Source organism: Staurois parvus, unplaced genomic scaffold (genome assembly GCF_062004578.1).
Source record: "Staurois parvus isolate SC_StPar_1 unplaced genomic scaffold, SC_StPar_1.0 ptg000985l, whole genome shotgun sequence".
Lineage (NCBI taxonomy): Eukaryota > Metazoa > Chordata > Amphibia > Anura > Ranidae > Staurois > Staurois parvus.
In genome coordinates this window covers 1,329,873-1,350,000 of record NW_028318781.1, presented here as the reverse complement: position 1 = coordinate 1,350,000, position 20,128 = coordinate 1,329,873, and the positions used below count along the sequence as shown (strand labels likewise).

At 42.2% G+C, this 20,128-nt stretch overlaps 1 protein-coding gene across 1 annotated transcript in view; it reads left to right on the top strand.

Moving 5' to 3' along the window:
- The window catches only part of LAPTM4A (lysosomal protein transmembrane 4 alpha), a 67,128-nt gene that overhangs the window by 33,412 nt on the left and 13,588 nt on the right, over nucleotides 1-20,128 (top strand). Inside the window, exons 2-3 of the mRNA XM_089657345.1 lie at nucleotides 15,038-15,158; nucleotides 19,015-19,091. Coding sequence (XP_089513471.1) covers nucleotides 15,038-15,158; nucleotides 19,015-19,091 — 198 coding nt within the window. The remainder of the gene's footprint in view (nucleotides 1-15,037; nucleotides 15,159-19,014; nucleotides 19,092-20,128) is intronic.

The window sequence follows — 20,128 nt, the reverse complement described above, 5'->3', positions numbered from 1 at the left end:
GTTACTTGATGGACCACTTGAGTCTTTCGGCCATCACCTGTTGAAGGTGCATAAAGTCTGCTTTGTTTTTTTGTTTTTTGTTTTTTGTTTTTTTTCATCTTTGCAGCTCCTGTGGATATCCGTAGTTCTCTCTGATCTGTATTCACAGGACTGTAATGGCAAAAGTTGCACCTGTCAAGTAGGGAGAAGAAAACACTACGTTGTTGCTGCATAGGAGACTGCATATACATACAGTTGTGTCCAAAATTATTCAACCCCCACTGAAATTGAGTGTTTTGGCCAGTTTGACATTGCTTTTGATCATTCAGTCATCTTGCTTACATTTACATTAAAGAGGCACTTGTAGGTCAGACAAATATAACATAACAGTTATAATGAAATAACCACAAATGTCTTTTCTGTGCTCACAGCATTATCAGTTTTATTCAACCCCCAAGTGACATTCAATCTTAGTACTTAGTACAGCATCCTTTTACAGTTATAACAGCTTTTAAACGTGAAGCATAGCTTGACACAAGTGTCTTGCAGCGATCTACGGGTATCTTCGCCCATTCTTCATGGGCAAAGGCCTCCAGTTCAGTCACATTCTTAGGCTTGCGCACTGCAACTGCTTTCTTTAAGTCCCACCAGAGGTTCTCAATCGGATTTAAGTCTGGTGACTGCGATGGCCACTCCAAAATGTTCCAGCCTTTCCTCTGCAACCATGCTCTAGTGGACTTGGAGGTATGCTTGGGATCATTGTCCTGTTGAAAGGTCCAACGTCTCCCAAGCCTCAGGTGTGTGACGGACTGCATCACGTTTCCATCCAATATCTCCTGGTACTGAAGAGAATTCATGGTACCTTGCACACGCTGAAGCTTCCCTGTACCTGCAGAAGCAAAACAGCCCCAAAGCATGATTGACCCTCCACCATGCTTCACAGTAGGCAAGGTGTTCTTTTCATCATAGGCCTTGTTCTTCCTCCTCCAAACATAGCGTTGATCCATGGGCCCAAACAGTTCTAATTTTGTTTCATCAGTCCACAGAACACTATCCCACAACTTTTGTGGTTTGTCCACATGGCTTTTGGCATACTGCAGTCGACTCTTCTTATTCTTTGGAGACAGCAAGGGGGTACGCCTGGGAGTTCTGGCACGGAGGCCTTCATTACGCAGTGTGCGTCTTATTGTCTGGGCTGAAACTTCTGTACCCACATCTGACAAATCTTTTCTCAGTTCCTCAGCAGTCACACGGGGACTTCTCTCCACTCTACGCTTCAGGTAGCGCACAGCAGTTGAAGTCAGCATCTTCTTTCTGCCACGACCAGGTAGCGTTTCAACAGTGCCCTTTGCCTTGAATTTGCGAATGATGCTTCCTAAGGTGTCTCTTGGTATGTTTAACATCTTTGCAATCTTCTTATAGCCATTGCCCTTCCTGTGAAGAGAAATCACCTCTTCTCTTGTCTTCCTGGACCATTCTCTTGCCTTCACCATGTTTGTAACCACACCAGTAAATGTCTAGAAGGAGCTGAGTATCACAGTCATTTTAAAGCTGCCTAATTGGTGCTTATTATGCTTGATTGCTGCTCGGTGACATCCACAGGTGTTTTCAATACCTGATGGAAAGCACCTGTATGAACCTCTGTTCTTCAGAGTGGTAGTCTTTAAGGGGTTGAATAATTGTGGCAATGAAGAAACCACATAAGAACCATTTACTACTGTATTACATAAACAATTGATGTCATTTTAGTTGCATTTGGGTAGTTACAACGTCCTTGTAGGATTTGATTCTGAATACAATTCCAAATGTACACTATAGTCCCTAAACCCCTTTACAGCATTGGGGGTTGAATAATTTTGGACACAACTGTATGTAAGCCTTTTTTATATCATACTTGTTGCTATGCTTAGATGGACTTGTAGTAGCACTCAAAGGGAATGTAGGAACTAGCCAGAACTCCACACTATGGAGTAATGATCTGTTAAGAGATGCATACCCCTGAATAGAACTGTACAGTAACCGGCATTTTATACATGCAGGACTATATTTGGAAAGCTATATGTTACATGGATGAAGTGATTTAAACACAGATCATTGGAAACTACCCTAACCCCCCGTGATTATACTGCAGGCCTTGTGCTTCTTGAAGGTTCTGATATGGTGCACACAGTTCTGTATACAGGACATTAATCTGGATGGTCTTCCATAACTTGTGTCTGCAAGACACATGACCATTGTCTACCTTTATTCATAGACGTACTCTGTTTTATCATACATGTTGTGTAAGTAGGACCTTTTTAGTAGATTTCAGATCCCACCATTGTTATGTGTTTATTTGAGGTATCAGAGAGATCATAGCCAAGTTGTTAGGCAGGTAGGGAGGAAGGGATAGGTGACTGAGGGAGTAGGACAACATTGACTGTTTTTAAGGAACTTGGTGGGTATAGTGGAAGCAAAATATTTTTTTGTAGGTTTATATATTTTTATTTGACACAGTAGAATGAATATATAAGTTGAAGCAACAACTTTTTTTCACTGTTTATTTCATAATCATAATTTGTGTGGTGATGCCTGCCTGGAAACTGGAGGAAAGCCCCTTATTTGATTTCTTTTGATCCTTGGGATCCATTCACACAGGCATATTCGTATTTTGCTGAGAGAACATCCTGCAGAAAATACGCATCTGCAGTACTTGCATTTCTATGTGTACATGTACCAAACATGCACCAACAATGCAGCAAGCAAGATTTTTAAAAACTGACCAGTTTGAAGAGTTTCATAGGATTTAATGGAATGCATTTTTCTTCCCTTTTTTTTATTTTTATTTTTTTAATTGAAAAACTGAAGAGTGTGAAACTGCCATTATTTCTTCATTCACATAAATTGCTACACATTTAGGCATGTTTTAGTGTCAAATCTGTGCAGGTGTCCTACCTTTTTTTTTTTTTCCTGTGCATCTGAATGCAACCCGTTTTCACAGGTAGGCATAGCTGTGTGTATGGGCTCATTGATTACTATAGTGCTGCGTTTAGGTGCGCACAGAACTATCCACATCTACACAAAGTGTGTGTTCTGACTGTGTGAATGAGTCCTTATAATTCTTCCAGCTTTTACATTACTAAGGGATTTAAATACTAGCCGTGGCATGTTGGAGTTGAACATGCCTGATATAAGAAATACTAGGCTGCCATATTGTTTTACCTGTGGCTATAGGAAACCCATACTGTCATTTATCCTGGTACAGCGGAGGCAGTAAGCCCAACCGCAGCATTTTTCAGTTTCATGCACCGAAGACCATAGCAGTACTACCTGTTCTGAGGAAATCAGGTTGGCATGGCAATTATTTGTGGTGTTTTTCTTTTGTTTTCATGATAATTTTATGTAGTTGCTCATTACAAGATAATCTCTTGTTTTTCGATCAGACCATAGTTCTTTAATTTAGACCTTCTTTGCTTTCCTCCTGGCTGCCATGACCTTTTAGTGAAAGTGATCACAGCAGCGCTGTGTAAAGAAAGGGATTTGGCCTGTTTCCACACTGCAGATAAAAACATCTGAGGACAAAGCTTTCCCTGAGAGACATAGGCCAGGCGGTGAGCAGTGTCCTCTTTGAATTGCAGCCACAATTATCTCTTAGCTGGCCAGTGTTTAAAAAGCATGTGTACAACCACTTTAACCAATTCAATACCGGGCAATTTTACACCTTCCTGGCCAGGTTTCAGCGCTCTCACACTTTGAATGACAATTGCGCGGTCATACAACATTGTACCCAAACTAAAATTTTATCATTTTCTTCACACAACTAGAGCTTTCTTTTGGTGGTATTTAATCACCGCTGGGGGTTTTTTATTTTTTGCTAAATTAACAAAAAAAGACCAAAAATTAAAAAAAAAACACATTTTTCTTTGTTTCTGTTATAAAAGTTTGCAAATAAGTAATTGTTCTTCATAAATTTAGGCCAAGATGTATTTTGCTACATGTCTTTGGTGAAAATAACCCAAATTAGGATGTATTTTTTAGTTTGTAGGAAAGTTATAGAGTTCCCAAACTATGGTATAGATCTGAATATTGATCAATCCTGAAGTACTGACAGCCAATCTAATTTCTTGAGGTCCAAGAATGTCAGAACAGTACAGATATCCCCCAAATGACCCCTTTTTGCAAAGTAGACAGTCCGACGTACTTCATAAGAGGCATGGCAAGTTTTTTGAAGTTGTATTTTTTTTGTCATAATTCTTCGGAAAATGAAAAAATTAAAAAAATTAGTTTCACTATTTTTTTTTACATACTGTCACCAGTGCAGTACAGTGTCATCATATAACTGGCATAGCGGTGATCAAGGACACTGACTGGTGACAGTATGAAAAAATATATATATATATTTTTTTTTTAAGATTTTTTTTCATATTTCACTATGACCAAAGTAGTACAATGTTACCAAAGTAACATTGTACTACTTTGGGGAAGTGATCAGTATTTTTTTTTTTTACACAAATACTTTGCTATAAGCAAGCATTTACCTGAATGACATCGATTCATTCAGGGTTTTTTTTTTTTTTGTGCTTAGCTGTGATTTGGCCACAGCTAATCACATGACATGTGCATGTGATTAGCTTTGACCATTCACAGCAAGACACTAGTATACAATGGATGGCATGAATGAAGCCATCCATTATATACAACTGTCATGTGACCTGCTGTGATTGGTCACAGCAGGTCACATGGTACCAGCAAGGGGGGCCGATACTTAGATCTGCCATGGGCCGTGTCCGAGGTACACAGCCGGTGACAGATCGCGCCACTGCGCGGCTCTGCAGGAGCGCAATCTGCACATGTGTGGGAGGACGCCATATGGCGTCCACCTGGAACGCTGATGACATTTGCCGGCCGCCATTCGGCCATAGGGCGTGCGGCAAATGGTTAAGGGCAATGCTTTTTTTTTCTTTTTTTCTTTTGTGATACTGTCTAACAAAAAAAAATTATTTTTTTTAATGCAATTTATAGACAACAAAAGTAACTAACAAAACTTTAAAAAAAAAAAAAATCACTTTTTTGTCATCTTTGACCAGTGTTCATTAAAAAACAAAAAAAAAGTGTTACTTTAGAATAAAATATCCATTTTTATTCTATAATTTGTCCTGTTTAAAGTAATGGTAAATATATGATTCTGACAGAGCACTGCAAAGTTATTTACTTATAAAGCTTTCTTTTTTTTTCCCAGGTTTTCACTTTTTTTTTATGTGACAATAAAAAAATGAACATAAACACATAACAAGAAAAAGTTTCAATATTGATGGCTAGAAAAAATATAAAAACAGCCGAAAAATAATAGTGTGTGTGTGTGTATGTGTATATATATATATGTGTGTGTGTGTGTGTATGTATGTGTGTGTGTGTGTGTGTGTGTGTGTGTGTGTGTGTGTATATATATATATATATATATATATATATATATATATATATATCCCTGGAAAACTTTACCCTCTACAAATTCGCTCTTCTCAAATACAACTCCAGCCTCCATGCTGCTAAGCAAACCTACTATAACACTCTCATCTAGACCCTTTCATCCAATCCTTGTCAACTCTTCTCTACCCTTAATTCCTTACTCCACCCCCCACTGCCTCCACCCACCAACTTACTTACTGCACAGGAGATTGCTTGTCACTTCAAGAAGATCGACATAATTCGTGATGAGATCTCCAGTGTCAAACTTCCTCCTCTAACCAACATACCAGGCCCAACACCAAACTCTACACTCTCCTCCTTCGACCCTGTTACCACCAAGGAAGTTACTGAACTCCTTTCCAAGGCCCACTTCACCACCTGTCCCCTGGATCCTGTCCCCTCAGGACTGTTGCAGCCTCCTTCCTGCTCTATCCTAAACTCTCTAACCCACATCTTCAACCTCTCACTCTCCATGGGCACCTTTCCCTCCCCACTCAAACATGCACTGATAACCCACAACCTCAAAAAACCCCCGCTGGACCCTACCTGTTTGAATAACTCAAGACCCATCTCCCTGCTCCCGTTTGCCTCCAAGTTTCTCGAGTGCCTTGTTCACAACCGTATGAACTTCTACCTCACCGACAAAAACCTTCTTGATCCCCGACAGTCTGGCTTCCGCCCACAACATTCCACAGAAACTGCCCTACTAAAACTCACTAATGACCTAATAACTGCTAAAACCAACGGCCATTACTCCATACTCATATTCCTTGACCATTCTGCTGCCTTTGACACAGTCGACCACCCGCTCCTCCTCAGTAAACTCCACTCCATCGACCTCCGTGACTCTGCTCTCTCCTCGTTCTCCTCTTACCTTTCTTAGTGCACTTTCAGTGTCGCATACAACTCCTCCTCCGCTCAACTTCCTGTTGGGGTACCCCAAGGTTCTGTCCTTGGGACCCTCCTTTTCTCTCTCTACATCTCCTCTCTGGGCCATCTGATAACCTCCCTTGGCTTCCAATACCACCTCTATGCTGATGACACCCAGATCTATCTCTCCACTCCCCAGCTCACCCCCTCAATCTCCTCACGTATCACAAATCTACTAAGCGACATATCAGCATGGATGTCACACCACTACCTTTAACTCAATCTTTCAAAAACTGAGCTTGTAATATTTCCTCCTCCCCGATCTCCCACTCATGACTTTACCATTAAGATCAACAACACAACCATTGGTCCTTCCCCTCATGCCAGGGTGCTAGGCGTAATCCTAGACTCTGACCTCTTTGGGCCCCACATCCACTCACTGGCTAAATCCTGCCGCCTCAACCTCCGGAACATTTCCAAAATCTGCCCCTTCCTGACCAATGACACCACAAAACAACTTATCCATGCCTTTATTATATCCCGCCTCGATTACTGCAACTCCCTCCTCACTGGTCTACCGTTACACAGGCTATCCCCTCTTCAGTCTATTATGAATGCTGCTGCTAGACTCGTACACCTTACCAACCGATCAGCGACTGCTGCCCCTCTCTGCCAATCCCTTCACTGGCTTCCACTAACTCAACATATTACATTCAAAACACTAACCACCGCTTACAAAGCCATCCACAACACTGCCCCTAGCTATATCGCCCAAATCGCCCACTCCGCTCCTCCCATGATATCCTCCTCTCTAGCTCCCTCATCACCTTCTCCCACGCTCGCCTCCAGGACTTCTGCAGAGCCTCTCCCATCCTCTGGAACTCCCTACCACAGCATGTCCGTTCAGCCCCCACTCTGCCTTTAGGCGATCTTTGAAAACTCACTTCTTCTGGGAAGCCTACCCTACCCCACCTCCACCTAAGAACTGTACTTGAATCACCTCCACCAGATCATCCCCCGCAGTTATCACCTTTTGTATCACCTCCCCCTTCCTTTAGATTGTAAGCTCCACGAGCAGAGCCCTCCTTTTCCTTCTGTACTGAAATGTATTGTAATTGTACTGTCTCCCTTATATTGTAAAGTGCTGTGCAAACTGTTGGCGCTATATAAATCCTGTATAATATATATATATATATATATATATATATATATATATATATATATATATATATATATATATATATATATATCTCTATCTCAGCAGTATGTACATTCAATTAACGTTGCACAAACCACAGGGAATATAGCTGCAGGGCCCTTGACAAAGTCATTATAACAAAACGCAAGGAGTGAGAGGGGAGGCCACTGTGCTCTGGATCTGTGTTCATTGTGGTTTGCTTGTGGCACTTGATCATATACAAGTATGAAAGAAGAATTCTAGGTACAGATATTATATACATAGTTAAATTGGTCCAGTTTGGACCAGTGGTAACTATGTACAGTATATACCATACTTGGCCAGTGCTCCTGGAAATCGGTGAAGTAGACATCGCTACTCCAGTGATCTCCATTTGCTTCCAGGTCCCGTGCCAAGCAGTTGGCCTGATGCATTCTGAACACAAGAGACCAGCCGCTTGGCACAGGCGCCAATCAAAGAATTATTTGCACAAAGTACATAATTTTTTCCTTTTATAAATTTAAGTGCCGGTTCACACTGGGTGCGGCTTCGAAGTTACACTACTGCAGCACGAATTCTAAGCTGCCGATCAGTGTGACCTCATGCCCGGCTTCCTGACATCTGTGCGAATTCATACACAGATGTTGATGCAAATCGCACAAAAATAGTGCAGGAACAGTTTTCAAAGTTGCTGCAACTCAAGTCGGACCAGGGTGTGACTTGGCATGCGACTTTGATCTGTCAAGTTGCATGACAATCGAAAATATAGAATTTATCTTATGGAAATTGTATTTATTAATAAATGTGTCTATTGATTTATTGGATATGTGTGTTGTGCCTCATTCAAAGTCCTAGTGCAAACTTTTGTGTTTGTAGAAAAGTTACATGACAACTTGCCCCCGTTGTGACCGGGGGCTAAAGAAAATTTTATGAAAATTCCACCAACTGATGATTCTGGTCTTAAGGGTAAAAATATAATTGCTAAACTATAAAAATGTAATATAATAAAATGATTTTCAAACTTTATGCAGGCAATTGTAAACCAGTCCTCACTGAATGTTCTGAATTGTAGGCCTGTGCATAGCCTAACGCTGAGAAGAAGAAAGTGCTAAACATGCGTGCCTTTGCTGCTGCCTCCTTCGCAGATTGTCTTGTAGTGACATAGGACTTGGCAAAAGAAATTGTTGAACTTGGCAGGGGACCAGATGATCAGTGCTTCTGAAAGTGTCCATTTCTGGAGGAACTTCACCTGGGAATTTTTCTTCAGTGGTTTGGCAGAAGAAAAGTGGAAAGTGTTTACTTTCTCTTTTTCAGGGAGGTCATCCAATGGCATGTTCAGTTTGATGAGAGAGATTGGCTTTGAATTAAGGTATAATTAAAGGCAAGAGAAGGATTAGAGCTCTTGCCCGGTTGTTATTGCTGTCTGTGTCCCCATCAGGAAGATTCACTCTCTCTGTCCTGTCCACACTTATGACCAAAAGTAAAAGAAAACCCCAAACTTTGGGTTGTCACAAGAAACCCGAATAGAGAGGAAATTTTCCAATAGGGATGCTTGTTCTGGTGATGCCCAGGCGTTCCCGCACTTTGGAGGGATTTTTGGCTATGGGACAGAAAGTAGAGAGAAATCCAAAAGCCTAACATTTTTTGTCTTTAGCTCCATGTTAATGGCCCACTAAAATGAAAAATACGTTTTGATAACTACAGTGGGGCAAAAAAGTATTTAGTCAGCCACCAATTGTGCAAGTTCTCCCACATAAAAAGATGAGAGAGGCCTGTAATTGGCATCATAGGTAGACCTGTACCTTCTTCTTTAAGAGGCTCCTCTGTCCTGCACTCATTACCTGTATCAATGGCACCTGTTTGAACTTATCAGTATAAAAGACACCTGTCCACAACCTCAAACAGTCACACTCCAAACTGCACTATGGTGAAGACCAAAGAGCTGTCGAAGGACACCAGAAACAAAATTGTAGACCTGCATCGGGCTGGGAAGACTGAATCTGCAATAGGCAAGCAGCTTGGTGTGAACAAATCAACTGTGGGAGCAATAATTAGAAAATGGAAGACATACAAGACCACTGATAATCTCCCTCCTCGATCTGGGGCTCCACGCAAGATCTCACCCCGTGGGGTCAAAATGATCACAAGAACGGTGACCAAAAATCCCAGAACCACACGGGGGGACCTAGTGAATGACCTGCAGAGAGCTGGGACCAACGTAACAAAGGCTATCATCAGTAACACACTACGCCGCCAGGGACTCAGATCCTGCAGTGCCAGACGTCTCCCCCTGCTTAAGCCAGTACATGTCCGGGCCCGTCTGAAGTTTGCTAGAGAGCATTTGGATGATCCAGAAGAGGATTGGGAGAATGTCATATGGTCAGATGAAACCAAAATAGAACTGTTTGGTAGAAACACAACTCGTTGTGTTTGGAGGAGAGAGAATGCTGAGTTGCATCCAAAGAACACCATACCTACTGTGAAGCATGGGGGTGGCAACATCATGCTTTGGGGCTGTTTCTCCGCAAAGGGACCAGGACGACTGATCCATGTACAGGACAGAATGAATGGGGCCATGTATCATGAGATTTTGAGTGCAAACCTCCTTCCATCAGCAAGGGCATTGAAGATGAAACGTGGCTGGGTCTTCCAACATGACAATGATCCCAAACATACCGCCCGGGCAACAAAGGAGTGGCTTCGTAAAAAGCATTTCAAGGTCCTGGAGTGGCCTAGCCAGTCTCCAGATCTCCACCCCATAGAAAACCTTTGGAGGGAGTTGAAAGCCCGTGTTGCCCAGCGATAGCCCCAAAACATCACTGCTCTAGAGGAGATCTGCATGGAGGAATGGGCCAACATACCAGCAACAGTGTGTGCCAACCTTGTGAAGACTTACAGGATACGTTTGACCTCTGTCATTGCCAACAAAGGATATATAACAAAGTATTGAGATGAACTTTTGATATTGACCAAATACTTATTTTCCACCTTAATTTGCAAATACATTTTTTCCATATCAGCTAATGTGATTGTCTGTCTGGATTTATTTTCTCATTTTGTCTCTCATAGTTGAGGTCTACCTATGATGCCAATTACAGGCCTCTCTCATCTTTTTAAGTGGGAGAACTTGCACAATTGTTGGCTGACTAAATACTTTTTTGCCCCACTGTATATATGGTTAAGATTTTTAATACTATCTAGTATGTGAGTTATGTTTTTATTTTTTTACGTATGCAGGTCAAGCTGTCCAGAAGTGTCAGTACGCTGTATGCATTTAATGTTGGCTTTACCTTTTACATGCATAGAGCAAAAAAATACATCTAAATGCTCTCACCGAACACAGATTTTGGTAATTTTATTTTACTCAGCTAAACACTGCAGACCAGAATGGAGCAATGTGCATGTGCCCATTAGGATACAGTACGGCTGCATTCAGATCACATTTTATTACAGTTCTGAACACAGTAAATTGTACGCCAGTGTGCATGAGCCCTTCAGAGGTTGGCCCAGGCTTTTTACTCCAGAATGTTATATTTACATATTTTTTTTACAATGCCTGTCTGGGCCGTGTAGATGATACTGTAAGAATGTGTTTTTATTTGATACAAAGTCTGATTTAAAAGTGCTACAACACGTACATGAATTGCCATCTGTGTAGGTATTTTGGTTTACACGTGATTGTGGAATGTATAATAAAATTGTCTTATGATGGGTGTGCTGACCTTGTGTCCTATCATGTTGTTCAGATGGCAGTTCCTTTTCCTTTCTTCTCCTTTTGTTGCTAATGAGAATAAAAAATTATGGATATTTTGCATAAATCTAGTTACACATACAATTTAGTTGCATTATTTTCTATTTTTTTTCTTTTTTTTTTTATGGAGAGAGCACCACTTGTTGATGTGTATACATTACAATCTCACTAATTAGGGGAATTTGTTATGAGAGAAATACATTGGCTATCTTTGTTGACATCCTGCTGTAAATGCTGATTGCTTGGGTGTGATGTTGACCCATTTGGCCTCAGTGTTTTAACCGCCTCCCGCCTGGCCTATAGACAAATGATGGCCGGGCTGGAGTGCTGCTATAATGGGTATGTTGTATGACATCCTCCCAGGATCGCGCTGTGGCATAATCTCTCACCCACTGGACACAGTGGATGACCGCTCAGTGTACCAGGCCATTGCAGGTCCCGTGTGACTGCTGTAACCAGTCACAGATCTCGTGGCAATTGTACACCATGAACGGCTTCCATTTGTATTGTCCTGGCATTTCTCAAAATGAGATCGGCCATCAGGATTGTGTGTGTGTGTGTATCTATATCTGATCTGGGCTGGAAGGGGGGTGAAAGTGTCTGTTTGGCATTATAGTGGTTAAAGCCTAATTTCATACAATTGGTCATGAAATGGAGGGCCCACTGCACTGCAAGGGTTAAATGCTACATGCGTCTAGTGCAGTGGTCTCCAAACTGTGGCCCTGGGGCCAGATGCTGCCCTTTGCTTGCTTTTATCCAGTCCTTGGGGCACTATTTCATCCACTGACAGCAACAATGGGCCATTATCCCCCCGCTGACACCAATGATAGAGAGCAATTCTCCCCCCCATGACACCAATGATGGGGCACAATTCCTTCCAATGACACAAATGATAGGGCACTGTTCTTTCCACTGACACCAAATATGGGGCATTTTTATGGGGCCGACTGAAATTTGGACCTTTTTGACTACCAATGGTCACAGTCCGGCCGCCCTAAAATCTGAAGGACCGTAAACTGGCCCTTTTGTTTATAAAGTTTGGAGACCCCTGGTCTAGCAGGTAGAAGAATAAGTAGTTTACTCCTCACTCAGACGAGCCCTTCCATTTTTGTGTGACAAGTCCTCCAAAGCCTCTTCTCGGGCTTTCCACTGGTGGTTGCACTCTAGGATCATCAAGTAGAATGCAGGACCAATAGCCCTGCAGTATAAGTAGGAAGGCAAGGGACCATCCATAAAGCAGGATGGAGAAAGCTCTGAAGCAAAGGCTTCAGAGTAGTGTAGTGTACATGTACCTTTGGCTACATGTACACTATGCTCCTTTTGGACTCCAAGCTCCCCTGGCCTCTGAAAAACACTAAAGGCAGCAAAAATGTGTGTAAATGTGGTACCGCATTTAGCGCTTTGGCGTTCATTTTATTGGCTAGTGTACTTGCCATTGAAATTAATAAATGTGGCTAACACTTAGGCTCGTTTTATAAGCATTTTTGCTTTTTTTGGCCAAAATGTTCCTCTCCTGAACGCGATTCTTCAGCATTCAGAAAAGGGGCGAGTTGAGTTTAGGGGCTTTGGCAAAAAAATGCCAAAAGCTCCTAAACTCACGTTTAGGAGCAGCAGTGTGCATGAGGCATTCCTCTACCCCTAGACGTAACCTTTACCCTTTTCCTACTTCAAGGGTAATTTTTGTGTACTTCTCAGAGTTGGTCTTTAAACCTGAATGATCAACTTTGCAGTGCAGTGATGCTCCTTTCATTGTGCGATCAGTAGGGTTTGCTTAACCTCCCTGGCGGTATTCCCGAGTGTAGCTCGGGGTAGAGTTTCAGTACCAAAAGCGGTAACCCCAAGCTACACTCGGGCTTACCATGCAGCGTTGCATAGGGAGTCCCTGCAGCGCTTACCTTGTCCTTCGCTCCCGCGATGCGTCCCCTGCAGCGTCCCCGGCCATCTCCGGTCGATTCCGGCTTCCGTGTTGCGGTCCCTGTGAAGTCAGGATGTACGGGCGCCGGAACCGGCGGCACATTTTGAAATTTTTTAAAAAAGTCATTTTTTTAAAAATGATCATTACATAGTAAAACATTGCTGTTTCAATGCATTTCACATACATTTTGTCCCTACTGCTTTGTCCTGTCCCCTGCCTGCATTTTGACTGTTCTTTCTGCCTAGAAATTTAGAAAAGTCCACGGCGTCCAAAAAGCGTCCCTTTACGTCAAAAGCGGTTTTAGACCGGCTAGAGAACAGCGATAGTAAATTAGAACTACTTGCAGAATTGAGTGATAATGATTCGTGGGGGAAATTCGTCATCAGACACTGAAAACAATTTTGCGACTTTGCTCAGTGATGTGCGAACTTGGCGCTATATTTCAAATTTCAGTGTTTTTGGTTTGATTATATTATTGAATTTTATTATTATATTGTTATTTTTTATGATTATTTATTAAATTATAATTTATGATTTTGTTTCAAGTTTTATCATATCCGGAATGTTTATTAGACTCAGATTTCAGTGAGTTATTCCTAAATTACAGCCTACAATATAAAAAAAATACATATTTCCATGCAAAAAAATGGTACCGCTTTCAGCACCAAAAATTTGAAATAATCATACCGCCAGGGAGGTTAATGGCAGTGAAGAAGAGTGAGGACACAACCTTTGCCCATCTGGCAGGAGTTCCACACTGACTAAACAGAATAACAGATCATTTGGTAGATAGGATTTGAAGTGACTTTCAGTCCTGACCCTTTTTTTGTAACATACACTGGTATTGGAGAGTTGTTCAGTAGATTGCTCTCGGGGTAACAGAAAGTAAAGGAAAACTTGCTTTGCTGTGTAGGCATTCCTGGTACCATGAGGTATTACAGGGGATGGGCAGTTCTTCAAAGTACCAAGCATTACACTGCTCAATTTTGTTTCCTTCCCACAACAAGTAAATAGGCAAAAGTGTAAACTGCTCAGATGAAGTGATCCCAGAAAAATGTAAAATTGTCGGACAAAGAATCTGCAGGGAGTGCTCCCTTGCTGTTCTGTGTTTTGTAGAGCCTACAGATATCCAAACCATAGTCACAGTGGATAAGAGTGATCTACATATTGACCCACCCAAATGTTTTGATTGGTTTCAAAACCTGTCTGCATAATCTATGTAAATATGTGTACACATGGATTGAAATGCTGCTGGTTCAACAGGGACTGGCCAAACTTCAGTCTGTGTGTAGCCACTTACTGAACAGGAAATGTCTTGAAAACAGCTTCGATTAATGGCTTGCAGCCAATGGCTGGAGTGCTGAATAGCATATTCTGAGACCGGGGAGTCCCCACTGTCCGAATGCAATGTTCCGTGTGGGGGAGGGGGGATTCCTGCATCTATATAACTGGTAGAGCAGTGGATAACATCAGTTCTGGACCAATTATTCCAAAATCTAGGAACCAGCTCCAAAACTCAAGGCGCTTGCAACAATGTGACTGGCCTGACTAATGCAGTTCTCATTGCATGTAGCATTTATTTCCCTTTGGGAGAGGAAATGTCAAATCTTTCCAACAAGGACACAGAAAAAAACCTCTTTAGCAGATTTAGAACTTCAGACAATGATTGTTGTCTGTGCCTTCCGGTTCCAGTGACAACTGCTACCCCCATTTCTTCAAGTTCTTATTCTAGTGTTACAAGCTCAAGAAATGAAGTCTCCCCAGTTGGGTCACATACGGAAATAAAAACCTTGCAAATTCTTGACCTACTACCCACCAAAAATGCAGTGTTATTTGTTGGATTCTAGTTGTGATGATACGTGTCGAACTGGTTTTGAATGTTTTGCATTTTTATTCTCAGGTGGTGAACTTGCTGATGGGCATTCTACTGACGGTGAAAGTGACTCATCCTGACACAGTACCAGCAGTTGACATCCAATATGAAGTTATCGGGAATTATTATGCCTCGGAGCGGGTGGCTGGTGAGTCCATGGTCTTCTCCGTTCCGGTGTAACGTGTTTGCTGTAGCCAGCTGACATTGGTTTATTTACTCAATGTTTTATGAACTATTGTGAAAGGCTGAGAGCACAGTTTGCTACTTTAGCTTTGTTTCCAGTTTTGTGTCTGTTTTTCTATATCCCACCCCCCCTCCCAATCCCAGGGTGACATCTTGGTTTCTTTTACTCCTCCTCTTTCTTCAGCAATGGGTGGAGGTCCTCAAGGCTGCAGAAATTGGTGCCATGTAATGCCAGGATTCTCCTGTGAGTTCAGGGCAGATGAATATTGCAGAGCCTTGATTCTGTGCACTCCCAGAAGTGGATTAAATGATTATGGTCATCATCACAATAAACACAAACCCTTCCATTCAGGACATGGAGGCTATTTCATCACATCAGAAAATGGTTGGGTGTGCAAAGATTGCTAAAGGCCATACAATATAAACTCACCGGCCACTTTATTAGGTACACCTGTTCAATTGCTTGGTAACACAAATTACTAATCGGCCAATCACATGGCAGCAGCTCAGTGCATTCAGGCATCTACACTCACTGGCCACCTTATTAAGTACACTTTGCTAGTGCCAAGAAAATATCCCCCACACCATTACACCACCACCAGCCTCAACCATTGATACAAGGCAGGATGGATCCACGCTTTCATGTTGTTTACGCCAAATTCTGACCCTACCATCTGAATGTCACAGCTTGAACAGAGCAGACCAAGCAACAGATTTTCCAATCTTCTTTTGTCCAATTTTGGTGAGACTGTGCGAATTGTAGCTCCTATTTCCTGTTAGCTGACAGGAGTAGCACTCGGTGTGGTCTACTGCTGTAGCCCATCTGCTTCAAGGTTTGACGTGTTGTGCGTTCAAAGATGGCATTCTGCATACCTTGGTTGTAATGAGTGGTTATTTGAGTTCCTGTTGCCTTTCTATTATCTCAAACCAGTCTGCCCATTCTCCTCTGACATCAACAAGGCATTTTTGTCCACACAACTGCTGCTCACTGGATATTTTCTCTTTTTCGGACCATTCTCTGTAAACCCTAGAGATGGTTGTGCGTGAAAATCCCAGTAGATTAGCAGTTTTTTTTAATACTCAGACGAGCCTGTCTGGCATTAACAACAATGCCACTTTCAAAGTCACTTAAATCCCCTTTCTTCCCCATTCTGAGTCTTCGCCACATTTAGATGCCTAAATACATTGAGTTGCTGCCATGTGATTGGCTGATTAGCAATTTGTGTTACCAAGCAATTGAACAGGTGTAGCTAATAAAGTGGTTGGTGAGTGTACATGTATCACCCTGAGGGGATTGTTCTTCCTTCTTCTTTTTTTTATTTTCTTAATTTTTTTTCTTTCTTTGTTTGGAGTGTTGTTCTACTCAAAATTGTTTCTTTGGTCGATTGTGATTGACATGGTCATTGTTGAGATATCCCTTGCATGCTTCTTGGCTGTATACCATCCACTTTTCAGGTTTTGGCTTTTTCCATCTACCTCTTCTCTTATTGTATTATTCTCAATATGCAAGTAGTAGAACATCCCATAAGGAGAGTGCAATCCACTTTCACTCTTGTTTTAAGTTGTCAGACAAGTTAGTTTGATGCAGCTGCTGGTTAATTCAAAATAACATTTTAAGTCTCATCTGCCAAATAAAAAGAAAAACTCTGCCTGCAATTGTTTTGTTATCTGTACATATGCACAGTGTACAGTCCAAGGTGATTCCTGGCATCTGTAAGATGTCAAGACTGATGTCAGACTCCAGTGCACCTGTGTAGGAATATCATCATCAGTAGCCGATGGCTGAAGCCAGAAAATCCCAGACCCGGAAGAAGATGCTAGTGGCTGCAGAAAGTTTGATAACCTTGCCTTAAAGTGTTACTAAACCCACGACCGTAAAATCAGCCTGTATATGCAGTAAAGCATGCTTGTTATACGCACTGTGGAAGTTAAGGGGTTAATCCTCTGCATTGTGTAAAAAGGATGTTTGATCCTGACTTCTCTGATCCTCCTCTTCCACATTCCCCATTTCATCTCCTGATAAAAAAGAGCCTCAGGGACACTCTGCACATGTTCAGTTTGGTGTGTATTGCTAGAGAGGTTTTTCTTTTTCTTGGGAGGGTGCATGTGATCAGCACAGGGCCAATCAGCACTGTCCAGACAGGGGTCAGGGGTCTGGACTCATAGGGCAGTGAGAGGAAAATGAAAACTCCTACAAGCTTTAACCACTGCTCAGCTGGACACTGATAGAAGTCACAAGACTGCTCTAACTGCTGATGGGAAAAGGTATTTAGCAGTTTATAGTTACTAAAATATCTGCACGTCCACGTTCTATGTACTGTGGGAGACCAGATATAGTGAATGCAGGTTCCTGGTTTTAGTAACACTTTAAATCGGAGCTCCACCCAAAAGGGCAAGTTCCACTTTAAGCCTCCATCCTCCGCTCCCCATTAAGGATTGGCCCCTTTGGGGAGCAGGTACCCAAGTTTGACAGGTACCCGCTTCCACTTCCGCTGCGATTGCCTAGGCCAGGGGTAGGCAATCTGCGGTTCTCTAGCTTTTGTGGAACTACATTTCCCATGAGACATTGCAACATTAAAAACTGACAGTTACAGCTATGACTTGCAGCGGCATGATGGAGCTTGTAGTCCTACAACAGCTGGATAGCTGCAGGTTGCCTACCCCTGGCCTAGGCGATCAGAAGCGAAAGTTATTCCCCCTCTCCCCATAGTCTTCTGGGGCATGTGACGGGTCCTAGAAGACTACGGGGCTATTCGCAAATCACAGTGGGCACCCAGCTGTGAAGCCGCAAGCTATCACAGCCGGGTGCCCACACTGAAGATGCCGGGGAGAGAATATGGCCGGTGAAACCAGTCGTGGTGTGGACACCGCTGGACTGAGGGACAGGTAAGTGTCTGTATTTTAAAAGTAATCAGCTTTTGTATCTGCTGACTTTAATTTTTTTTTTTTTTTTTCAGCTGGAACTCTGCCATAATGTGCAAGTACACACAACCTACTTGCACATTAAAGCAAATTCTACCCAGCCATCCCACTTCCAGAAAGTTCTGCTTTAAAGGCTAACTCCACCTCTTATGCCGTGTTACACCCGTGTTTAGGGTGTAACATGGTGGTAAGCAGAGTCCCCCCCCCCCCACCCCCACATTTACAGAGATCTGCTTCAGCAGACACGGACTTGCAGTTCTCAATTGCACACAAGTGCTGTGATTACCACGCTCATGGTCCGTTAACCGTTCCTACAGTTCTGTAACTGGAAGTCTGTACCTCGTTATGGACATAGAACTATATGAAGAGTCTGTAGGAGAGTGCATTGCACTAGTGAACGCGTTTCCAATGCTTTGCAGGGTTGTTTGCATAAAAAAAAAACATAATAAATTCAATTCTTTTGCTGCAAATATGGATGGATTTTTATGTTAACTTTTTTTGAAGAAGGGGGAGTTACTCTTTAAGCATCTTTTGAGTGTGAAACAAGCCACAGCTTCAGCTGATACTTGCCTTTTACCGTCAACGAATCTTCCAATTACTAAACTCACTGCCAGCAATTTTATGCACCTTTTCATTCTTTTTGCTCAAAATGCATTCATGTTTTTACTTTTTGTGGCATCAGCCAAACATCAAAATCTGTTTGCTTAGACTTGCCCTTTAAATACTATATACTTGTATATGTGTAGCTGTAGCTTTGGTTTCATGTAACAAAATGGTGTGACTTGAAGTGAAAGTGACTGTCATAGTGAAACTAGTTGTGGCATGGCATTCACATTGCAGTGATCGTAATATGTAGAAGTCAGAGTAATAAGTGATATTCTGTTGGCTTTGTTTTGCAGAAAATGCCTGTGTGCTGTTTGCCATCTCCCTGTTAATGTTCACCATGAGTGCTATGATGGTGTATGGAGCAATAACGGTGGGTACACATCTTACTGGATAAAGCATGCTTTACTACAACTTATTGTATGCAGGGATGTTAACATTAGGGTTACAGGGGCATGTGCACTATGCTCTACTATGCAGCATTTTCCATATTGTAACGGTTATATAAATTCAAGGCTGCATTCAGTTATTTTAAGTGTTCAGTCTGAATGTGCAAGTCCAACTAGAGTATTTGTGGTCAACTTTCTTAATTTCGAAGGCCTCACATGTGGCCCCTGATATGACCATAGGGCTGCACATATTATGCAGCGAATAGAATGCTACAGAAAGTTGTCAAAGTCTACACACATGCAACAGGAAATAGTCAAAGACTACATACATGCTACAAGAGATTGGCAGACTGCCAGCAAACAACAGGAAATAGTCAAAGACTACATGCATGCTACAAGAGATTGGCAGACGGCCAGCAAACATGAGATTGTCAAAGACTACGTGCATGCTAAAATATATGGTCAGAGCCTGCAGACCTACAACAGGAGATGGTAAGAATCCAAAGGACTGAAAGTTGTGCACCAGGGTCTAGAGCAGTGGTTCTCAACCTTCCTAATGCCGTGACCCTTTAATACAGTTCCTCATGTTGTGGTGACCCCCAACCATAAAATTATTTACCCAGTAATTATAATTCATGAGTGTCGTTTTGCCTCCAATACTGCTGCTTTCAACACAGTAGCTGCTTTCAACACAGTAGCTGCTTTGTACACAGTAGCTGCTCTTTACACATCGGAAATATGTGTTTTCTGATGGTCTTAGGGGACCCCTGTGAAAGGGTCATTCGACCCCCAAAGGGGTCGTGACCCACAGGTTGAGAACCACTGGTCTAGAGCAACTGTGAGCTTACACAGGGCTTCTTTTCCTTGTTTCTGGAAGCTGAAAGGAGCAGCAGTCACAAGAGAAGAGTGTGAATATAGAATGCTGCCGAAAAGAAGAAGCTTATTTGTTTGTATATTAAGACTCATCTCCTTACTCCCATTTACCAGTAAACTTCTAGAATGCTTAGTCTACAACCATCTG